At 48.5% G+C, this 21643-nt stretch overlaps 1 protein-coding gene across 1 annotated transcript in view; it reads left to right on the top strand.

Annotated features, from left to right (window-relative positions):
• The first annotated feature begins 11729 nt into the window (after positions 1–11729).
• Positions 11730–21643, top strand: part of MDGA1 (MAM domain containing glycosylphosphatidylinositol anchor 1) — a 196362-nt gene continuing 186448 nt past the window's right edge. The window contains exons 1-3 of the mRNA XM_075064581.1: positions 11730–11749; positions 12447–12532; positions 12901–13134. Coding sequence (XP_074920682.1) covers positions 11730–11749; positions 12447–12532; positions 12901–13134 — 340 coding nt within the window. The remainder of the gene's footprint in view (positions 11750–12446; positions 12533–12900; positions 13135–21643) is intronic.

Genomic DNA, 21643 nt, shown 5'->3' with positions numbered 1-21643 from the left:
ATGCAGAAATACGAGTCTTACATTTCGTTCTGAAGATGGTAATCTCCATGATCGCTGTAGTACGTGGTGACATGATTCAAGTGGTGTGAGCTAGTATCAGCTAGCGTGATCATGCTATTTTTGTTTGCAACTGAAAGATCAAACTTCAACCCTGTGGAGGCTGTGAGAGGCGGAGAAGGTTGAAGCTGCCACTGGGGAGGGGTGGTATGTTTATTCCAGGAATGGGAGGAAGTGCAGGGAAAGAAGAGGTGCATCTCCTTTGCATTTTCACTAACCTGACTAGGGGGCATGGATCAACGTTCACAGGGCACTCCCAGTCAGTAGCCGGCCCAAGATGGGGAAGCTGATAATCCAACCGGTGGACCAATTTGGTAGTGAATCCTGGTCACGTGCCACCTGAGGCATGTTGCACATATGCCAAGAAGATTGGCATGATGTACAGTTAATACAGGAAGTAACTATACAGTGGCAAAGTAACTGGCCAGTGGTAAAGGGGTTTGATTGCACTTGCACTTGGGAATGTGGGAGTGCTGCCTAATGATTAGGGCAGGGGACTAGGCCCCTGGAGTCTGGGATTGTAGCTCCAACTTTGCCTCTGATTTGCTTTCTGAACATGTCTCTCATTTTTCCCTACCTCACAAGAGGGTTTAAGAATTTATGTGTGTAAAGTGCTTAGAGACCCTCAGAGGAATGAGAAAGGCACAAATGTGATTGTTATTTCTGTAATCTCCTCACACTAGGATTTTTCACTTTGCTTTGTTTTAGGCACAGTCTAACATTACTTGGATTTACAGTAACGACTTCCTCTTTTTAAATGGAATCTGTATAGAAATGTGCTATAAAAATAACCATGTAACTCAGGACAGCTTGTTTTCTAAAGTTTTGCGCTCTAAAAGTTTTGAGGTGAAAAACTGAACAGTCTGCTTCCACTAGGATTCAAGGATGTAGGGCTTTTCTATTGTATTATGTGACGGAGCGGTCTGTCCCTGTAAGGGCAGTGCTGCCTAGGGATTGGCCCACCTTGTAATGTGGCATGGCCCTTTAAGATTTTGGGAGGTCTGATGTATACCAGGACCTAGGATATATTGGGAGAAAGTAAGCAGTCCCGGTATGAAATCCTGTTGCTGTTTCTTTAAGGCCCTGGGACCAGGAGCCTTGCCGAGTGGGAGAGACAAGGCTCCCCTCTGCACCAGCCAACTGGAATGAGCTTTAGGAAGGTGACCAGCATATATGCTGCTTCCTCCCTTGTAGTAGGACAGACATAAGCAGGAAAAGGCTGGTTTGCTGAGGCAATACTTGGGGAAGAGGGGTAGCTGAAGGAGAAGCTGGTTAAGGCCCTACAGCTGGCCTAAACTGCACCATCAGCTCCAAGGAGAAGTACTGGGAGGAGTGCCTTCCTGTCTTAAGGAGAGAGACTGTTCAAAATAGAGCCCAGCTGCTGCCAAAGAGACTGAGTGCAGCTTTGTGGAAGCTCCTCAGTAAATAGCTGGGAAGAGGCTGTGAGAAGCCACAAATCCAATGTGGGAATAGCAGTCTGCAGGCCTGGTGAAGACACTGGCAAACTGGGCAAAAGTAGAAGAAGCCCAGGGAAGTGGCAAGGGATTGAAGGAAGAGTCCTTAGTGCCCCTAAAGCAGGGTCCCTGGGCTGGAACCCAGGTGAGAGGGTGGGTCTGGGTTCCACTGTCTCTTCCCCCAGACCAAGAAGGGAAGTACAGTCTTCAAGACTGAAAGGCTGAGAATGGGGGCTCCCAGATAGGGTTGAGGACCTAGCATAGAGGGCACTAGGCTTTGTGCTCTTCTGTTTTGGATGCTATGCCTAGAGGGGAACTGGACTGACAGGTGACCTGGTTGATGGGCTAGGCCATGGAAGTAGTAGACTGCTCTAAACAAGGGGTTCTGGAGTGGAGAAACAACTGCAATGCTGGGTCCTGAACCAACCGGGTGCTCTGGTGGTGAGTGTGCACTATAAAGGCCAACAATACACTTAAAGCATGTAAGGGACAAGCATGTGGAATTCAGTTGACAGCTCTCCCAAAATATCTGGAAGGAGCTGTAGTCCTTCTGGGGATCTGTAGTTTAAATTTAAGTAGTTCCAAATGTTTTACTCACTTCTGTATTTCTTGGCATTCTTGGCTTTGTGTACATCTATAAAAATATATTAAAATATTCTCTGACTTGGCCAATGTGATTAATTTAAAGTGTACTTGTAACTTTTTTTCTGGACAGGAGGGGAAGGTGTGTGCGCATATCTCTGCATAAAGGCATAGGTCATTAGGCCCTTGAGCCTAGAGACCTCCCGTCAAGACCAATGAAATCTGAAAGTAAATAGCCTAAACTCCCTTCAAAGGTAGGCACAGCACTGTTTATGGCATCCAACAAAGGTCATTCTGTGTGTGACCCTTCCAAGGCTCTACAGTTGACCTGAGTCTTGCCATGAAGAATCTAAGTCATTTGAGTTGAACGCTTTGTGAGCTGATTCTGTGCAGTGCCTGGATTTGGGGAACAGCTAGACAATGGCATCTACATAAAGTATCGGTAAGAGATCTCAAGAACCCTTAGTGGTGTCTGCCATGCTCCTCTTGGACATTTTGATTCTTAATGTCCAATATATGCCAAGCTATAAGCAATCAGTTTAGCTGAAAGAAGCGGTAAGTAAACATATGTGGCACTTGTGAGGAAACTGCTGGAAAATAGAAATATGGACTTTGAGACCCAAAAAGCAGCTCTGGTACGTGAGCTCAAGGAAAATATCCTTTAACTCAGGGGTGGGCAAACTATGGCCTGAGGGCTGCGTCCGACCTTCCAGACATTTTAATTTGGCTCTTGAGCTCCCGCCAGGGAGCGAGTTCAGAGGCTTGCCCCACTCCATACGGCTCCCGGAAGCAGAAGCATGTCCCCCTCTGGCTTCTACTTGCAGGGGAAGCCAAGGGGCTCTGCACGCTGTCCCCATCTCAAGTACCAATGAACCATGGCCAGTGGGAGCTGCAGAGGCAGCGCCTGTGGACAGGGCAGTGCGCAGAGCTGCTTGGCCATGCCTCTGTGTAGGAGCTGGAGTGGGGACATGCTGCTGCTTCTGGGAACTGCTTGAGGTATGTGCTGCCCAGATCCTGCACGCCTGACCCCCTTCCATGCCCCAACCCCCTGCCCCAGCCCTGATCCCCCTCCCACCCTCTGAACCCCTCAGTCCAAGCCTGGAGCCTCCTCCCACAACCTGAACTCTTCATTTCTGGCCACACCCCAGAGCCTGCACCCCCAGCTGGAGCCTGCACCCCAATCCCCAATTTCATGAGCATTCATAATCCACCATACAATTTCCATACCCAGATGTGCCATTGGGCCAAAAAGTTTGCCTACCCCTGCCAGGGGCAGCTCTATGTTTTTTGCGGCCCCAAGCATGGCAGTTAGGCGGCCTTTGGCGGCATGCCTGCAGGCGGTTCACTTGTCATGCCGATTCAGCGGTGTTTCTGGGGGTGATCTGCAAGTCGTGCGCCTTCACCATACCCACTGTTGAATTACAGCCGGAGCCGCGGGACCAGTGGACATCCCAAAGGCAAGCCGCCGAATGCTGCCTGACTGCCACCCTCATGGTGACCGGCATTCTGCCCCCCATGGCTTCCCGCCCCAGGCATGTGCTTGCTGCGCTGGTGCCTGGAGCCACCCCAACCCCTGCCTTAACTGGTATCAGTTGCAGCACCTTACACTATCCCTTCAGGGCTCTGACCACTAGGGGGCGAGACGACTGCAAACCAAAAGCAAGAAAAGCCCAGTAAATTGGAAATTTGTAGTGTTCGACAAAGCAGCAACCTATCTCCCCTCTCTGGTTCTGAAAACCCTCCACATCTCAGGGATGCTAATTCCCATTTATAATTCCCCCTGAATAAAAGCAGATATTCAAAATTGCTCAACACGCTGGGTATAGCTGTCTTTTGAAAACCTGGGCAAAAGTAGCATTTTAAAATTAAATAGGTGACCAACCACATCCTACTACAAGTGCATGTCTCTGCTGGCGATGTGGGAAATGGTGAACAGCCAGTGAGAGAGCAGAGGTGGAGGTCTGTCGTGCTCCTGAGGAATTGTGCTGGCTAATGAACACTGAATTAACGCAGCAGGTAGTCAAGGTGGAACTCCTCCTGTGGTGTGTCATGATTATTGTTATCTGTATGGGGGCAGTGCACAGAGGCCCTATTCACTCTTCTATTTAAAACTCCTCTGGTGTCTCTTCACTCTTGATGTTACAGAAATCCTGGCTGGAGATGCAGTCAGATACCCCACTGATGAGCACAGTATAGATACTTAGATTAGATACAGATCTGGATCAGTTTTGTCACAGAATTTCGTGGTAGCACTGCAATAACCCTGCATCATTATTGGAATGGCTCCTCTGTGTAGCTGCTTCTCGAGGCTATTTGCAGTCTATGATCAATAGTGAAGGAGATTCTAGAGTGTCTGGCTTGCATGTTCCTCTCTTCTATGTCATTGATAGCTACTCTTCCTTGTCCCATGAGAACCTTCTTTTCTGGGGGCATACGGAGACCATGGGCCCTCACATGCTCAGTTTCAAACCCATGCAATGTTGACAGATCAGCTTCCTGTGTATTTAAAGAGGATCCCCATAACAGATTCTAGTGACCCCACACTCAGAGGGATGTAACCAATGAGGACAGTCTCCTCTCCCGAAGCTGGTCTTAGGGTGTGTGTGCATCTGGCACACTATTACAGCCCAGCCTCAAATGGATCCTTTAAAAAAAATGGGTCTACAAGGTGAACCCAAGGGTATGGAAGCCATACTAAGCTGGTCCTCCCCCTGGGGCTGAGCAGGCAGGGGCTGTGCTAAACTGGCCTCTGCTGGGAATGACTCTTTGCAGATTTTACACGGACTCATGCCAACCTGTTTCCTGCGGTGAGGTGGATTTAAAATGCTTTACAACAAGCAGCTCAAAAGGTGCAGTCTCCTTGCAGTGACAACACCAGCTAGAGCTTACACCCGAGGCTGACGCCATCTGTTTCTGGAGCCACTCTCTCACCCTTTCCAGCAGTTTTGTACCATTCCCAAGGCAGAGCTCAGTGGTCTCAGATCATTCATTGGCACCAAAAGGATTAGCAGTCAATATGCCATCTACTGATTATGGTGGAGCAGAGGAGAAGGGGAGATTTGAGACCTGGATGGTTCTGGTTCCCTTCGTATGAGACTTTTTTTGTTGTTGTTGCATCACTTTGACTTAGCATTCACAGAGGTGTGTGTTGAAAATAGGTGGCTGGGGTGATGAGGAGGGAAGAGAGAGACAAAGGGAGCCTGAGTTTCTTTAACTAGCACCAGTTTGTGTGGGGTTTATTTTGTTTGCTCTAAGAGGGAGGGGAGGAGAGAGGAAGAAAGCATGAATATAGAAGGAGGCAGAGGGAGGGAGAGAAAGAAATGGGGGAAAGAAAACTAAGAGAAAGATGCTACATGGCAGTGGTAGGGTACCAACCCTTTGTATATTGACTTCAGCCTTCCTCTGAGCTGAAGCAGAGAAGCAACAGATTAGCAGTATGTATGACAAACCCTCAGGTAAAAGCAGTGCCAAAGGGGAGAGGGGAATTCAGGGCCCAACGTCTCCAGTTTTAGAGCACCAGGGTGGGGCAGGGTAGAGCGCAGGTGCCCAGGGTAGAAGAGCAGCTAAATGCACTGACCAAAGTGCTGAGGGCTCACAATGGCAACAGAAGGTGTCCCAAAAACCTTATCAATGAAATGTAAGCCTCCCTCCCCCCCCACCAAGTAGAAATCAGGTGAAAGCAGGAAAAGGAAATCTCAACTGAACAGTGACCAACTGCAACAAATACCAGCCTGTCGCAGAACAGCTGCATCAGAGTTTGTGGGGAGGGGGCATGAATATTAAGTTGGAGAAACAGAACCGGATTCACTCCTCATTTATTTCTGTACCGAACATTCGCTGTAAGGAAGGAAGTTAATCAAAAGGGCAGAGAATACTCAAGAGGTTCCTAGGCACTATTAATACCGTAAAATGAATCTGGGAAGGAAGCAAACACAGCCTAGGGGGGTATCCCCCAGAGGGGGCCTGATAACCGCTGAGAGCAAAGCAGAGCGCCTGACGTGCATCAGGGCACACCGCCACCACCTTGGCTGGGGGAACAGCGCGCTCAGATGGAGCAGGCAGGGGCCCCCACCCTGCCATAGCATTCGGAGGGAGCGGGAGAACAGGATGGTGTTGGAGGCGGGGGGTGGGGTACTGCTTATGTGCTGCAACCTGACAGGTGTCCCCCTGCTTTTCCAGCTCCCCCCTGCTGCAGTCACAGGCGTCCGTCCGCCTCCTTTCCTATGGATCGCCGCTCCCACCAGCGCCGCAGCGTTGGGAGTCGCCCTGCGTCCCCAGCCGCCGCCTGCCCCAGCCAGCCCCACACTGCATTGTTATCACCGCCCCGTTTTCCCATCTCCCGGGCTGAGAGCGGGGCTGCGCGGTTCCCGGAGACCTGGCGCTTCCGCGTGTCCCCCAGCTCTTATCAGTGCCGCAGCATTAGTCACCCTCCTTCCCCATCTCCTGGCCTCAGCCGGCACTTTACAGGGGTTCTCCGCCCCGCCCCCCTTTTTGTCACTTCTCAGGCTAAGCCCTAACAGCGGGACAGTGGCTCAGCAAACCCGCGCACTGTGCCTGTGCTCACTCCCCTGTGTAGCGGAAATAAATAAAACCCAACCCCCTGGGTTACGTGACAGAACTGGGGAGTAGGGCGGAGGGGAGGGAAATGCCAGAAGCCGGAGCGGATCGGTGCCCAGGGACAGCAGCTTCAGCAGAGCGTCCCCGGGAAAGGGGCGAAGTGATGGAGCGCGCTGGGCTGCAGCGCGAAAACATTGACACAGGGAGGATGAATGTTGGACCTTGGCCTCGCCCACTTCATCAATCGTCTCTAGCCCGCGGCCTCTGTGCTATAGATATGACTGCCTCTCTCTGAACACCCCGGCTGCTCCAAAGGCTGTCTGCCTCTTCATGTCTCCCTGAAATATGTGCCGGAGTGTGTATAAATATTTCAGACGGGCAGGGCTTATTTGACAAGCGGGGACTGACAAAGAGACCAAAGGCACTTAGCTGTGAGGATGGGACTAATGTGTTCACTATAAACTATCTGGGGGCGGGGCACCAACCCTGGAGATTCTGGTTCCCTTGCAGTTCGATGGCAGAGAAACAGGGCTGGGAAGTGTAGGTGGTTTTTGCCTTGTGTTTCCCATTGGGAACACTGAAAATAAATATTTTTTAAACGTTACCTGCTTAGACCTGAGCAAATCATTCATAAAAAATGCAACAACCGTGGTCTCTTATTGCTCCCAGAATTCCCACGAACAGATCCGGTTCTGCCAATTACTCATTAGTCAATTACTTTTCTTTACTCCGTAGACTGATCTCAGCCTGTTCGCTGCAAGAATACCACATTTGCTATTCAATCTGCGTTGTTCGAGCTCTGATTAGTCAGTTAATTGCGATATTTCTTTCTGTTCCCTAATTGGATGGCTTCACAGGTACTTCTGGCCCAAATACTTGGGTGTGCGCATTTAAAATCTGGTGGCTGTAAATACTTTGGCGCATTATTTTGGAACTCATTTTCCATGGTCACTTGCTCAGTGAGACAGGAGCATGCGAATGTTCGCAGAAAGTTAACATAAAAGGGGTATGAATATGGCGGAAGCAAATTAATGTAAAACTCTTGAGTGAATATTGCTGGATCTGTGCACCATTCAGATAGCTCTGTAACGCGTTGCTGGTACAAATCCTTAACAAGGGTTAATAACTAAATTAAAAACCCTGCAAAGGGTTTCACAGGTTACAAACTATACCATACTTATGCTTATCCCAGTAATCATTTTAAAATGTATTTCCCCATGTTACTGATAACAACGAAGTGTATTAAATCTGAAAACCTGTCAACATCTGACACTTCTCACTATTTGTTTCCTCTTTGTGCTTCACTCAGTTTTGATCGATTCCACGTTCTGTCTCTAGGCGGTTTCACTTCCCTGCTCTCCATCTGCACTAGCATAAAGTTGCTCACTTTGACTTTCTGGGTCTCTCTGCAGCTGTCTCCTGTGGCCCTCTTTAGGATAGCCGCCGGCTGTAAGGAGCTGGATTTAAATCCCTCGCAAAACAGGATGTATTGAAACTTCTTATACGTCAAGAAGACATTTCTCCTCGTATGGAAGTTTGGAATCTCCCCCTTTCCCCCAGCTGTCGAAAACCAATAGGGTTGAAACCTAGAACTACTGACGAGTGTTCCTTTAACCCATCTTTGCAAAACTCCTGATCCTGATTTGGGAAAGAACATGGGCCCATTATAAACCCTATCAGCCTTCTCTGCCCCATTAATAGGAAACTGGTCATTATTGTCCAGCTAGTCTGGCTACTCATGCTGCCTCTGTCACTGCTGTACATTATTGCTCCTCTCCATGGTTGAACACAGTTTACAATAGAAATACCTGCTCACTAATTAGCAGTCCTAGCTGTTAATTGCTTATCTGTTAGAGCATGGATTAGTAAGCAGCCGTTCTCTGGGCGATCACTCTTTCTTTCGTGTGTGTTTAACCCTGGGTATGATTCTTGTTCACACGATTAATCAATCCCTGCCAGGGCGCCTTTTACAAGTGGTTTTTCCTTTCGGTGTAACACCTCTCTCTCTATCTCCGTGGCGGCACAGGTTCCGATTCAGCGACCCCAGGGACAGAGGGATGAGTATCACCTCCGCTGGGGGTTCACTGTACCAAGGAGCGTCATTAGCAAAGGCAGCTACTATCCTTAATGATCGATCACACAGTGTCCTCTAAAATCGCGGATAACTACAGCACCGGTGATGCTGGTCTAGAAGCATGTTTGGTGCCAAGATACTAGGAAATCTCCAGCTGGTTCCTGCCCTGGAGAAGACCGGATATGTCTAAATACCTTACCTTCAGGCGGACTCTTGATTGGGTCACTTAAAAAATATAAAAGCAGCAAAGAATCTGGTGGCACCTTATAGACTAACAGAGGTTTTGGAGCATGAGCTTTGGTGGGTGAATACCCACTTCGTCGGATGCATGGGGCGAAGTGGGTATTCACCCAGGAAAGCTCATGCTCCAAAACCTCTGTTAGTCTATAAGGTGCCACAGGATTCTTTGCTGCTTTTACAGATCCAGACTAACACGGCTATCCCTCTGATACTTAATAAAAATAGGGCTCCAGAGTTGAATGATCCCCCGAGAGAATATTCCTAGCGGAACAATCATACCCACGAATAGAGGTTTCTAGAGATCTAGACTAGCCCTCCGCGCCTGAGCCTGAAGGAAACAGCCGGCTACGCCAGAGACCTCGGGAAATGGAAACTCCCCTATTTAGACTTGCCAGGGACAACTTCGCTGGCGGCTCCTAAGTTCTGCTTTTGCTGATTCCCTGCGCCCCCGGGTCTGTCGAGCGCAGGGGAGGGGGGGGCATTGTGGTATTAGCGTTCTGATGCGTTGGAGGGAGTCCAAGAAGCAATGAGTAGGTAGGCAGGCTGCAAGGGGAAAGGGAAGAGGCTGGAGACCCGCAGAGAGGCTTAAATTCCCTCCCCTGATAGGGTGTAGTATAACCCCCCGGTCCTGAACGATCTTACCGGTGGCTATCCAAGCCATACCCACACGCAGAGATAAATAACAATGACAGATAAAGCAGGGGTAATGAGACATAGAGGAAGGGAGGCACAGATCCCTTTAACTTCCCCTTCCTTGCCTCCCCCAATAATCCAGATATCTTGGAATTCCTGATTCGTCTTAGCATGTTTACAAAACCACTGCAAAGAGAGCTGATAATTTCTACTGCTATCTCGAATACAGCTCCTCGGAAACCTCAGTTGTGTGCGCAATGAGAACAATATTAGCGGGTTTCTCTCCTGAAAAACGTCAGTGCACTTGCAATATCCCCCCAAGGTTCCCTGCTAAAACACCACCCACCTTGAAGCGCGTTTGCTTATCTGTTTAATGCACAATGTGGTTGCGAAGAATAAAGAGCAGAGTCTTTCCACGGAAACTCGGGCAAGGGGGGTCGGTAGTTCATTAGACATATTTTGCTTCCCACTGGAAGCAAAACTCAACAGAACTCTTCTCCCAGCAGCTCCTAAGCACTCTCTGATTAATATTGCAACAGCTTCTTCTACATTCTCGCCACATCTTACCTCCAGCCCCACAACTAATCATTTTTAACAATATGGGGGGGATAGATTTGATTCTCTGAGCAACTTTGATTTAAGACTCCCCCTTCCCCCCCCCCAAGGATGTGTGTGTGTAGTGGGGGATGTCTTTTACATGGAGTTTATGGAGGAAAAAGAAGCTTCCTGACCTACTGAACAGAAGTAAGACGTTTGCTCCACCACCTAGGAGCAGAGGGGACAGCTGGAGCATCTCATTCACTGGGTCAGAGGAGAAGCGCCTTCTTTCCGCGAAACCAGGCAGAGACGTTTACAAGAAAAGCGGAGTTCTGCCACCGGGTCTCTACAGGGACCTGCAGCAACTGGATTATTATTATTCTAGGGGGATGGTGTATTATTTTTTTCATCTCCGGATTGCTCTCAGCCGTGCTCTAAACGGCCGCGGGAGGTTGTCTTTCCCATTGCTCTGCGAGGAGAACAAACGCGCCAGGCGTCTGGATGATTGCAGCGAAAGTACCAAGAAGCAGAAGGCAGCCTGGTGGAGAGTACTCATTGCTCCTCCACAGGGCTGCGTTCGCGGCCAAGCCCCAACGCGAAGGGTGGGTAAAGGGAGCCTCGCACACCAGCCGCCTTACACACACACGGACAATGTGCAAATGCACGCCCGTGCAATGCCAGCAAATGTGCAGTCCAGACCTATCCTACACAACCACACCTGTGCACGAGCATCCGGCGCGCTTGGACCATATGCAACTGCGCACCCCTGGAACACAAACATGCAGGGACAACTGTGCAGAAACATATACACTACACAAGCACACACCCCTGCAACCCAGGAACTATAAGCGTGCAGGCCGTGCAACACACCCAACACCCCGGTGCACCAACAGACACACCCGTGCATTACCCACCTAGGCACCCTGCGTGCACACACGCTTACTGCACATCACGGACACGTACCACAATGCTACACTACGAACACTGTCCAACTTGTCTATCTCGCACCCATCCCCACGCTCATTGCGCCAAGCGTGTGCACCACCAACTCCTCCAGTCTCCTCTGCCCCTGGCCTTTTAGGAATGGGCTCCCGAATCCGCGTGTGCCCCCAGGCTGAATGGATCCTTGCCTGGTTTCTGGCATTTCTCTGCAGGGGAAGGAGAAAGGAGGCGAAAGAAAAGCCGTGCAGTTTCGGTTTTTTGCCCAGCCTGTTTTCTTTTCTGTAATTTGTCCTGGGGGAGGCCGGGGAATTGGGCAGGAGGCAGGGCTGTCTTCAAGCACAGCTGATTTAATTGGCTTTTCCCCACCCCTACCTTTAACCGGAGGGGAGGGACCAAATAGTGGAGGGGAGTGAAAAAAATGAAAAGCCCAAGGGGGGAAAAGAGGCAGAACTTGCAGCCGAGTCTTAGAGGATTATAGATTCAATTCGGGGCAGAGGCGCAGCGAACAGACGAGCCACCGTCACTCCGGATCTGCACAGAGGCTCAGGACATCTCACTCCTCGGGTCAGTCCGAGGCAGGAGCGAAGAGGCCAAAGAAGGTGTCGGCCAGAGGCGCCGAGCGCGCAGGGGTAGCTAAGTCTCTGCCCGGGAGAATGCTAGTCGAAGGGGAGAAGTAAAGCAGGATCCAGACGGTGGATTGTACAGTGCACCCAGAGTGAGTCTCGGATTCCTCAACTGGCTTGAAACTGCGGATCCAAGATCTTGGGGGTGGGGGCGAAGGAAGAAGAGAATCAACACCCCCACCCCGGACTCTCACACTTTGGGAGGAAGGGGCGGGGCCAGGATCTATGTCTCCGAAGCCTCCTTCAAGAAGAATCCAACTTTCTCCAACCTCCTAAAGCCTCAGCTGGCTTTGCAACTCTTAGCCACCTACTAGTGTGTGGGGAGGAACCACATTAAAAGCCCTCATCACAAGCAGCTAACCCGACCTCAGGGAAACGTCGGAAGCCAGAACGATCTGCCAGGTTGGCTGGGGGAAGCGAGCGAGAGGGGGAGGGGAGAAGAGCCAAGCTGAGCTGCAAACCACTAAGCAGGGTGCGTGTGTTGTAGCGATTCCTCGCTCCCCCCCCGCTCCCGGCTAGGGGGGCTGATATGATGCACCTGGGCAACTTCAGGCTGGGGACCAAAGCTCAGCAGCTGGGGGGGGGCTATTGGGAGCTGCTGTTAAACGAACCCCAACCCGCTCCCTGGATTTAATGAATGACAACACCGCCCCTTCCCCAACAGAGCTGGAGACTAAAAGAGAGTCACCTATCCCCTCCCCCCACCCCTTTCTCCTCCTCCTGCCTCACTTCCCCTTGTGCCTCCAGCCTGCGCCTCCTTAGCGGGCGGCCGGCCGGCCGGCCGGGGACTCTCAAGTTGGCCCCAGTTCGGGAAGCCCGGGAGCTCGGGAAGCGTTTGGCGTCTCCTTGTGGTCCCCTCCCTCTCCTTCCCCCCCAGGTGACAGGAGCGGGGCAGAGCAGAGGGAAAAGCAGCTGGAGTTTGTCTGGATTCTGCTCCCCACTGGATCCGTGTCTTCTGGGCTCCGGTTTGATTGTGTGTGTGAGTGTGAGGTTGTGTTGATCTTCCTGGAGCTCCTAAGGAGCCTGAGAAGGAAGAGGGGCCCTGGTTTGGTTTTTCCACCTTCCCTCCTCTCTTCTCCCCCTCCCGTTTATTTTTAACTATTGCTCCTATTTTGGGGTATTTTTTTCTTTCGTCCAAGTTGATTGTGCAGAGATCGGCGACTTCCAGGCGGCGCTGACTGACTTCGCTGGCCGGGCTGAGGCGCTCTGCGCCCGGGCAAGCCTCTCCTGGATCCCTCCCTGCTCAGAGGCGGTGGAAGTGCTGGGGATGAAGTAGCTTTCGCCTGTTTCTCGTTTTCCCCCCCACCGGATGCTGCCTGGCCTTTTGGGCTGCTTTTCTTCGCCGGCTATGCGGGATCTGCCTTGAAGATGGAGATTATTTGTTTTTTCTTGCTGGCGGTGGTGCCGGTGTACATCCAGGGAGACGGGGTTTATGGTAAGAGACGTTATTGTTCTATCCCGGGTTGGGAGGGGCGGGTGGGGGTGGGGTGCGGACCAGGCTATCAGGTCCAAGTTAAAAAGCACCTGCAGGAGGAAGTAAATGACTCTGGCACAGCTAGTGGCAGCCCGAGCGAGGAGATTGATGCAGCAATCGGGCTTCCCCAGACCTTGTCGCTTCTTCACAATTCCTGCCTGAAATGTACGAGAGCGGGGAGATTGCACCGCGCGACCCTTTCCGAGTCTCTCTGGGTTGATGCTTTTTAAGGGAGAAAGCGGCAATTTGTGTCACACGGATCAGCCCCGCCAGGTCTCCCCCACCCAAACTAGAGACGTTCTAGGGCAGAGACTTGGCTGCAAAGCCCAATGTCACTCTTGTACTGACAGTTGCAACAAGAGCTCAAAGTTGCAAGCTTCCCTGTGGGGTTTGTTTGCCTCTGTGCTGTCTTGTTTCCCTCGTGCGAGGACACCACGTCTGTCGGCTCTTTCCTGCTGCCGCTGCTGGGCTTCCTTTGCTGAGGCAGTGTGTGGAAAAGGCTCGGTTGGTGGGTGCATGTTGGGTGTTTGGATGCTCTCCTAACCGGTCTGGCTTTGATCATTGATCTGAATGATCAAATGCTCAATTGACAAAGGGCCGCTGCGCTGGGAGCTCCGTCACCTGCTGCAGGGAGAGCAGTAAAATACAAATACAATAAAAGCGCTTGTTTGAAAGGGAGTGTGGGAGGGTGGATGTCAGTCCACGCCGCGCTGGGGTTTTTGAAAGCAAGCGGGTCCAGGGTAATTGCTGCAAGAGTCAGCGCACGTGCGCGGAGTCTGTTAGGAGCTAGATAAGAGAGATGCTCGGGGGGCAGTGATCAAGGTGTAGACTGGATGCGCCTGGCTGGGTTAAGAAAGCATCTCCCCAAATCCCCAAGGATTGTACAGATCTAACTGAAAAGGGCTGTGGGGGCGACTTTGCCTTTAAATCCTACTGAGCTATGTTACTTTGCTGTCATTCTTTAAAATTATTTCCTTGGAAGAGCTCAGGTTTAGCTGCTTTTTGTTGTTGCCCATTTGCAAATGAATGCAGCCTTTTAGCAAACTGCAAGCGCAGATGACACCCAGCGTGGGACGGTTCCCACAGACACAGATTATTTATCCCTTCAGCTTCCAGGAGGGCAGCAGGGCTGACCAGCAACACATGCTGATGAGAAGAGTCCTCTGTCCTGAAGACAGGCTCCAAGTTGATCGTACACCCAGGATTTGCTTTGGCAAGCACTGCATTTCCAAAATACAGCCGCCCGCCCCCCTATTGATTCTCACATTTTCTGCTTTACAAAGAGAGCTGCATTTCCAACAAATAAACTACCCCCCGACATGCCTCTGACAACAAGCCTACTTTTACATCTCCATTGTGCCTTGCCATAAAGTCCCTCTTGAAGATACGCCTTTTCATCTAACAAGTAGAGCTCTGTGAGGATAGACCTCCAGCGAGAGCGCTCTCAATCCTTATGTGTTTTTTGAAGAGCACGTAGCTAATCTCTTGTGCGAGCTCTGGTAATGCTGAGTTCAGTCTGACTATCTGTGGCTAAGTCTTTGTAGGTCACTTTTTAATAATGGTTTTCTTTGATGGGAAACGATTCTTCCTCTCCCCCTCAGGGCTGGGATGTTAATTTGAGTTTAGATCGGTTTTGTACAATAACTACTTTAAGTAGAGGCTTTACTTTTTTGTTGCAGTGTGTGTGGGTAGAGGAGGGATTGCAGGTTCAGAGGGAAATTGGAGGAAGCACCCAAGAGCAGTGAAATGGGGAGTCTGATGTATTTATGGCAACAGAAACATGGTATGTGCAGGTTTTTTTAATCCTTGAGGATGGGTATTGTGCTCCTAGACAAACTTCTACTTTTAATTAGCAGGACGGCTGCTGTCCAACTATTACTAGTTTTCTTTGCTTTAAAAGGCCTCTTCAATCAGTTTTAAGCTCTCTCGCTCTTGTCACACTCTTGTTTTGTATACACCTTCCTTCGAATGTGGTTAGTTATACTGTTTATCTGGCCAGGGAATTCATATTTTAGCAGAAATGCTGCAAAACTAGATCTTCAGAATATCTGCCTGATGTTTTTTCAGAAAGAGAGAGAGAGAGACTAAGATGAAGGCATGCTTTAATGTCAGAACTGTACACTACTCATATTTATTTTGCTATTTCAACTGCGCAAATAAAGGAAAAACCCAGCCTCCTTGCCCCCCTCCTCCTTACGCTATCTGTCGAGAGAATCAAGGTTTTTAATATAGAGCTGTCTCTGTGAGTGCAATTCAGAACATTGGATATTGCAGTCAGCACACCACAAACTTTTGTGGTGACTAATAGTTTCATATCCTCTTTTCTGATGCTTCCTCCAGTCTGTCTCCTAACACTTGCTCTGTACAAGCTCCAGCCAGAGCTGTTTGTTTAGATGTGAAACTGCTGTTATTGCTGGCTCACCTGGTGCTAAGAGTGAGGCCATTATTTGCAAGAATATCTAAAGCTGGATTATAAATGCATGCTTCCCTTACTTTTGTCCTGAATGTTAATCTCTAGCTATAGCCCCAAGCTAAATATAGTTGGAGTGTTTTGTGGTTGAAATGCTTGTCTCATGTGACACTTCATTTGGGAATTCAAGAAGCTTGTTTCAGAACATTTTCCTTCTTTTGAAATATTCTAATGGCGGAAATGGGAGCGGAGGAGAGACATTTGTATGAGGACTATAAATATATTTAATTAGAGTAAATCTAGTACTATTAGATCAGATTAAACCAGATAAAATATCCATGTGATGTACCCCCCCCCCCACCCCCATGGATGTGCACAAAAGACCTCTGTCTAGGAGAGCTGAGTTGTTGGAGAGGTTTATTGAGATGGATGGTATAAATTAAATGTGTGTGAGGCTTTGGAGGGGAAGAAGTGCCTACAAAGGAGACTCAATTTAATTAGGAGTCAAGGTGCTTTTAGCCTGTTACCTGAAGAGGCTTGTTACACAAATTGGTGTTTGTTATAATGACTGAAGTGTGTCTGAAACCCAATAATCTTCCCTCTTGTCATTAGCTGATTCCATCTGTTCAACCCTGTTTGCTAAAAGGGTATGATGAGGCTAGTCAGATCAGTTCATACAGTATGGCAGTTCAGTGGGCTGCCAAGAGACAACGCCCGCTAGCCCACTGCTGACTGTGTGATAGTCCCATCCCCAAATGACATGTGTGTTTCCTGAGGGCTAGTCACACTCATGCCTCCAAGCCACATGCTGAGGCAAGCAGCAGGTTGTGATAGACTTAGCAAATGATGCTCCAAAATGCAGAAAAACAGACAAGCGGAAATGCCTCCCCTGGTTGGGAAGCTCTGAATGTTTAGAACAAAGGAACCAAAATGTGGAGCAGGGAGGATTCTCTCCAGCTATTTCTCTACAAATAACTCATTGGAGTTTTTGAAGGGGGATGGGGCAGGGGGGAGGGGCATGCCCTTTATCCATCACTTTATTTAAAGTTAGCCCTGTGAACTTCAAAATCTCCTCCAGCTTTGTCTTAGGCTGCTGCTCTGCTTATTCCATGAACAGCAGTTCACAAGCACTGATGGAGTGTTTTTACTGATACACTGTCAGCTTCTCAATGTTAACATACTGCTTTTGAGCTGAGTCAAAGATGGTGGGCTGCTGTCCATTCCACTCCAGCCCTGCAGCTGCAGAAAACGAGAGAGAACTGCCTTTCAGGAGTGTTTTAGGGTAGAGGCAAGGGCTATAGCAACATGCTAATGGGATGAAAAAGATTTTTAGCCTGGATATTAAGGAGAATGTCCTGAATGTGAGGTGTGATGGCTACCTAACCAGAGGGGCTGGAAGAGACCTGTCGTTTGAGTCATATAAATCTGACCAGGCACAGTGCTTGCAATATGGAGCAATCCTGTCTCGGCCTCTGAGAATGGGACTAAAAGACAGGAAATCTCTCTCTCTCTTAAGACTCCATGACCCTGAAAGTCAGCTGTAGATTTCCCAGTCTAATGGGGTGGGCTGAAGGTGGCATAAAAATCTGTGTGGGAAATCTTTCCTTGCTTCTGTCATATGAGTGCTTTGGGGAAACATGTCCTAGGCTAGCGCACAAACCCTCAGTCTCTTTCATTTAACACACAAGCATTCCGTTTGTTTCCTGGTTCCCGAACCCTTGTCTCTAAGGCCAATCCTCTGCTTCTAGAGCTTCTACATCACCTTCACCCAAGCAGGACTCCTCCTCATCTCTTGCAAGCTCTGTGTGTTTCAGTGTTGGGCCGTGAATGCACGCAGATACACTGTAATATTAATCTCTAGCCAGCTGATCTGAACCAACAGCTCCTCTCCCTGTGCTTCCTTTGTCCAGATGTTCCACCAGCTGAGCCACAGTGCCAGATGGCTTGCTTTGCAGCCTCTTTGCCATTCCACCCATCCCTCCCTTCAGGGCTGCTTCTTTAAGACCCGATCCTGCTTACACTGAAGTTGATGAGTTTGACTGTAGGCTTAACTGGCAGCAGGGTTGCGTCTGTAAGCTGCTTCTTGGCTGATTTTTGTTTTGGAAGGTGTGTTGTAGGTAGTTTGTTTAAATACAGTGGCTTTCTTGGCTCCACCCAATGTGTCCCTTCCACTGTGGTCAGTCAGGCTATCATAGCTTTCCTACTCATATCTGAACCTTAGAGTTCAGAAAATAAGATGCTAGCATGAAACCTCCAAGCTTAATTACCAGCTTGGATTGATAGTGCTTGCCACCAGCCAGAATTCCCAGTGTCTGGCGCACTCTGGTTCTCCCAGACCTTCCCTGGGGACCCAAAGGGACTCAGATGCCCTGGTCTAAACAACAAAAAAAAATAGGGAAATTAAAACCCCCTCCCCTTGTCTCCTCTATTTCTTCCCCGGTTCCGCCTGGTTTACACTAGGAGTTACCGTTTCAAGTCCTTGAAATGCAAAACACAGACAGATCAAGTTTCTTTCATTCTTTCACCCCAGTCAGGTCCCTGCAAAGGTTAAGCTTTGCCACTCTGACACAAAGAGATTTTCCCTTCCCCCCTGTTTCCTTCCTCCCCACCAATTCCCTGGTGAGTTCTAACTAAGGAAAAATCCAAAGGTCTTAAAAAGAAAGCTTTATATTTAAAAAGAAAGAAAAGACATAAAAACTGTTCTCTTGTATCAAGGTGACCAATATACAGGGTCAATTGCTTTTAAAAGAAAAATTAATAAACAGCTTATCCAAAAATACTTATTACAATTAAAACCCATTCCACAGCAAACACACACATGTAAATACAAAAACAATATAAAAACCTATTGTCTTCTACCTTTTGTTACTTACACTTGGAAACAGAAGATAGAAAAGCCTGCAGTGAATCACCTCATACCCAAGAGAGCACAGAACAGATGACAACAGACAAAGACACACACCCAAAAATTCTTCCCTCCCTGAGCTTTGAAAAATCCGGTTTCCTGATTGGTCCTCTGGTCAGGTGTGTGGTTCCCTTTGTTAACCCTTTACAGGCAAAAGAAACATTAACCCTTAGCTATCTGTTTATGACACAGGCTTCCTTGTTAGCCATTGGATTTAGATCATAAATATCCTTCAGCACAAGACCTTTGTCTTATATCTATAAATTGCCATTTATGTCTCTGGTGCTATATGAATATAATCTCCCACAGCATGCAGGTTGGGCCAACACTTCCTGAGCATCTCCAGCAACTCCTTAATATCAGTGAGCTAAGTATTCTCAGCACCACTCTACAAATCCAGCTTGACTCATCCTGCCCTCCTCCTGTTGTACAGCCTGTTGGTTCCTTCCCTTTGCGTAGCCAGAGCCTTGTTTTAGGTCAGTGGAACTGTGCTCCAAACAAACCCTGGGATTATTTTAATATGCAGTACTCGGCAACTGACATTATCCTCCTGACAGGTTGTTTGCAACTTACTGGTAGAAGTCAAAATATTTCACTATAGGTGTCATCAGAAACCACTATCCTATGCTAATTTTTGTGGGAACTCGAAGACAGATGTTGAATAATTTTACATGAGCAACATAGCTTATAAAATTATCACCATGTCAGGTTTTGTCGGATTTTGTGGAAATACATATTTCAAATAACTTGAAAAGAGTATGACAGAAGAGTGTGTGGATACAGTAAGCAGCTCCAAAGGAAAAGCCATGGTGCTGCAGGCAAAGGCAGGTGGTGCTGTTCCCTGCAAGTCTCTTCTACCAAAGAGGTACATCAGCAGTGGTGACGAGGCATGGTGCTGCTGGGGCCACTGCTATGTAGCTATTAACGATCCTATGACACTCCCTGAAAGCCAGAGCATTGGCCCTAGTGCCCTATACCGATCTCACTTTGCATAATTCCATTTCACTAACCTTAATTCATTCTGCAGTTTCAACTACAGAAATTATTTTTCATACTTTTATATCTCTCTCTGCCTCACACTGCACCTTCTATTTCCCCCACCAAAAAAATAATTTCAAACCCTGACAACAAAAAACCCCCTCCACACCACTCTAATTAGCTATGCCTGGTCTACGCTACAGATTTTGCCAGCACAGCTATGTTTGTATGCTTCATCTCAACTAGGAGAGTTTGAACCCAAGTTCAAATCCCTGCTCCGATGGCTATTTTATAATTTATACCCCATGGGCCAGTGTCAAGAGGTGGGATTGCGAGAGACTTGCCTGAGGCAACCCCATATTCCAATGTCTAGGATGCTGTGTTGGCACGTGGAGGCTCATGTTCAAAACCTGGCTCCACGTTAGGCAGAGGGAGGAACTGAACTTGGGTTTCCCACATCCCAAGCCAGTGCCTTAGCTACTAGGCTAAAGGAGCTATCTTTCTCCTCTCCCAGTTTTGTGACTGGTGCCTAAGTCCTGCAAAAAATGTTTTGGCTGAAACTATTTGGTGAATTTGTGTCAAATCCCCTAATGGTTTTGGGTGGGCTGAAACTGCCTTTTTTTGGGCAAATAAACTATTTATCTCCAATTGTACCCAGCTCCACCAGCGAAGACTTTCTAGTGTAGACAAGGTGTTAGTGTTACTGGTGCAAAATGGTTGCTGGGAGCCATCCCCAGATGTGACTGCTTATCAGTTCTGGGTGAATGAGTATACTGTTTGTAATGCGCTTTTCTTTTTCCAGATGAAAGGCATTGTACAATGTTGTTTCTTGTTAGAAACGCAGCAGGTGCATTCACCCAAAAATACCTTGGTGTGTGTATCGTCTCCCTGTTGAGTGTTTAGGATGTTCACCAAAGCTGAGTGAGACTAAGCTTACTGAGAAGAGCCTTCCAAACTTTCCACTCCAGAGTGTTCTAGGCCTGAAGTGCAAGAGCCTCAACCCAGACACCCTTTTCCAGGTGGTGGCTGCCAGTGCTGCATTAGCAAGTTATTTCATTCTGAACCGTGCCAATATCCTCCAGGCTTGTGGGATGTGGAGCTGACATCAAGCAGCAGAAAGCAGATCTGGCGGATTCACCAGGAGAGAATGATACATTGTAAGGAGTGTGGGGAGGGAGAATAGGGGTGTGGCTTTTTTGTGTGCACGCATGTGCACACCAGTGTTTAATTAGAGAGATCTACCCAGTTGGGATCTAAAGTATTGGTTTAATTTTTTAAAACTGGTTTAATCCTCCCTTTCATTTAAGAGATTCAAAGGTTTGTTTTTGAGCCGAGAATTAGTTTAACAATAAAACCGTTTCTAAAAATGCTTGTTACTCCACGGAGGAGATCAAAACCACAGCATACATTAATGATGAAGGGAATCAATAGTTGGAGCAAGGGAAGGGGAACCTGCTTGTCCTGGCTCAATAAAAGAGTTAAGCTAGAGAAGGAGCGCTACCAAAGGGGTAATGGGTTACTTGGGAGTCTTGCTAAGCATAGCCTGGCAGGACTTGTTCTGAAGCTGTGACCTTTCTTGCCCAGCATTGTGTGTTCCAAGAAACAAGGGCCCTGATTCTCCTTTTGCTCAGTCCAGTTTTATACCATTGACATCAGTTGTGTTATTGTTGATTTTACACCAGTGTGAGTGAAAGGTGAATAAGGCTACAAATGAGTAGCGGCCACTGCGGTTTCACTCAATCTGTAGAGTGGCGAAGAGTCCATCAGCATAAATTCCATTGCAGTATACAGTTCTGTATGAACGTCTGCTATGGATCCTGCTTCCTTGAGCTTTTCCAGCCCTTGTTCTGGCCTGGCCTGTCTCACCTCTGTCCACTCAGGTTTTTTCACTGGCCACAGGTGGGTGGGTGCACAACGGGCTAGGGAGTCAGTGTTGTTGATTCACATCTGACCAGCAGGGGGAGCTCTTGCCTACAGCATTCCTTATCTGTAGTTTCTACAGGTGTGTATCTGTCCTAAAACCTGAGCTCGCCAGGGATCAGATGAACTTGCGATTGTTGTTTTCCGTTCTAGTAGAGGTTGTCTGAATCATTGTCACTTATGCCACGTTCCCACTCATACACACACACACTCACAAGTGTGTGTGTAAATACACTCATAAAACTGATGATAGTGAA

The sequence above is a fragment of the Chelonoidis abingdonii genome, chromosome 3 (assembly GCF_003597395.2).
Source record: "Chelonoidis abingdonii isolate Lonesome George chromosome 3, CheloAbing_2.0, whole genome shotgun sequence".
Lineage (NCBI taxonomy): Eukaryota > Metazoa > Chordata > Testudines > Testudinidae > Chelonoidis > Chelonoidis abingdonii.
Note: the sequence above shows the minus strand (reverse complement) of the source record. Positions and strands in the feature narration are given on the sequence as shown.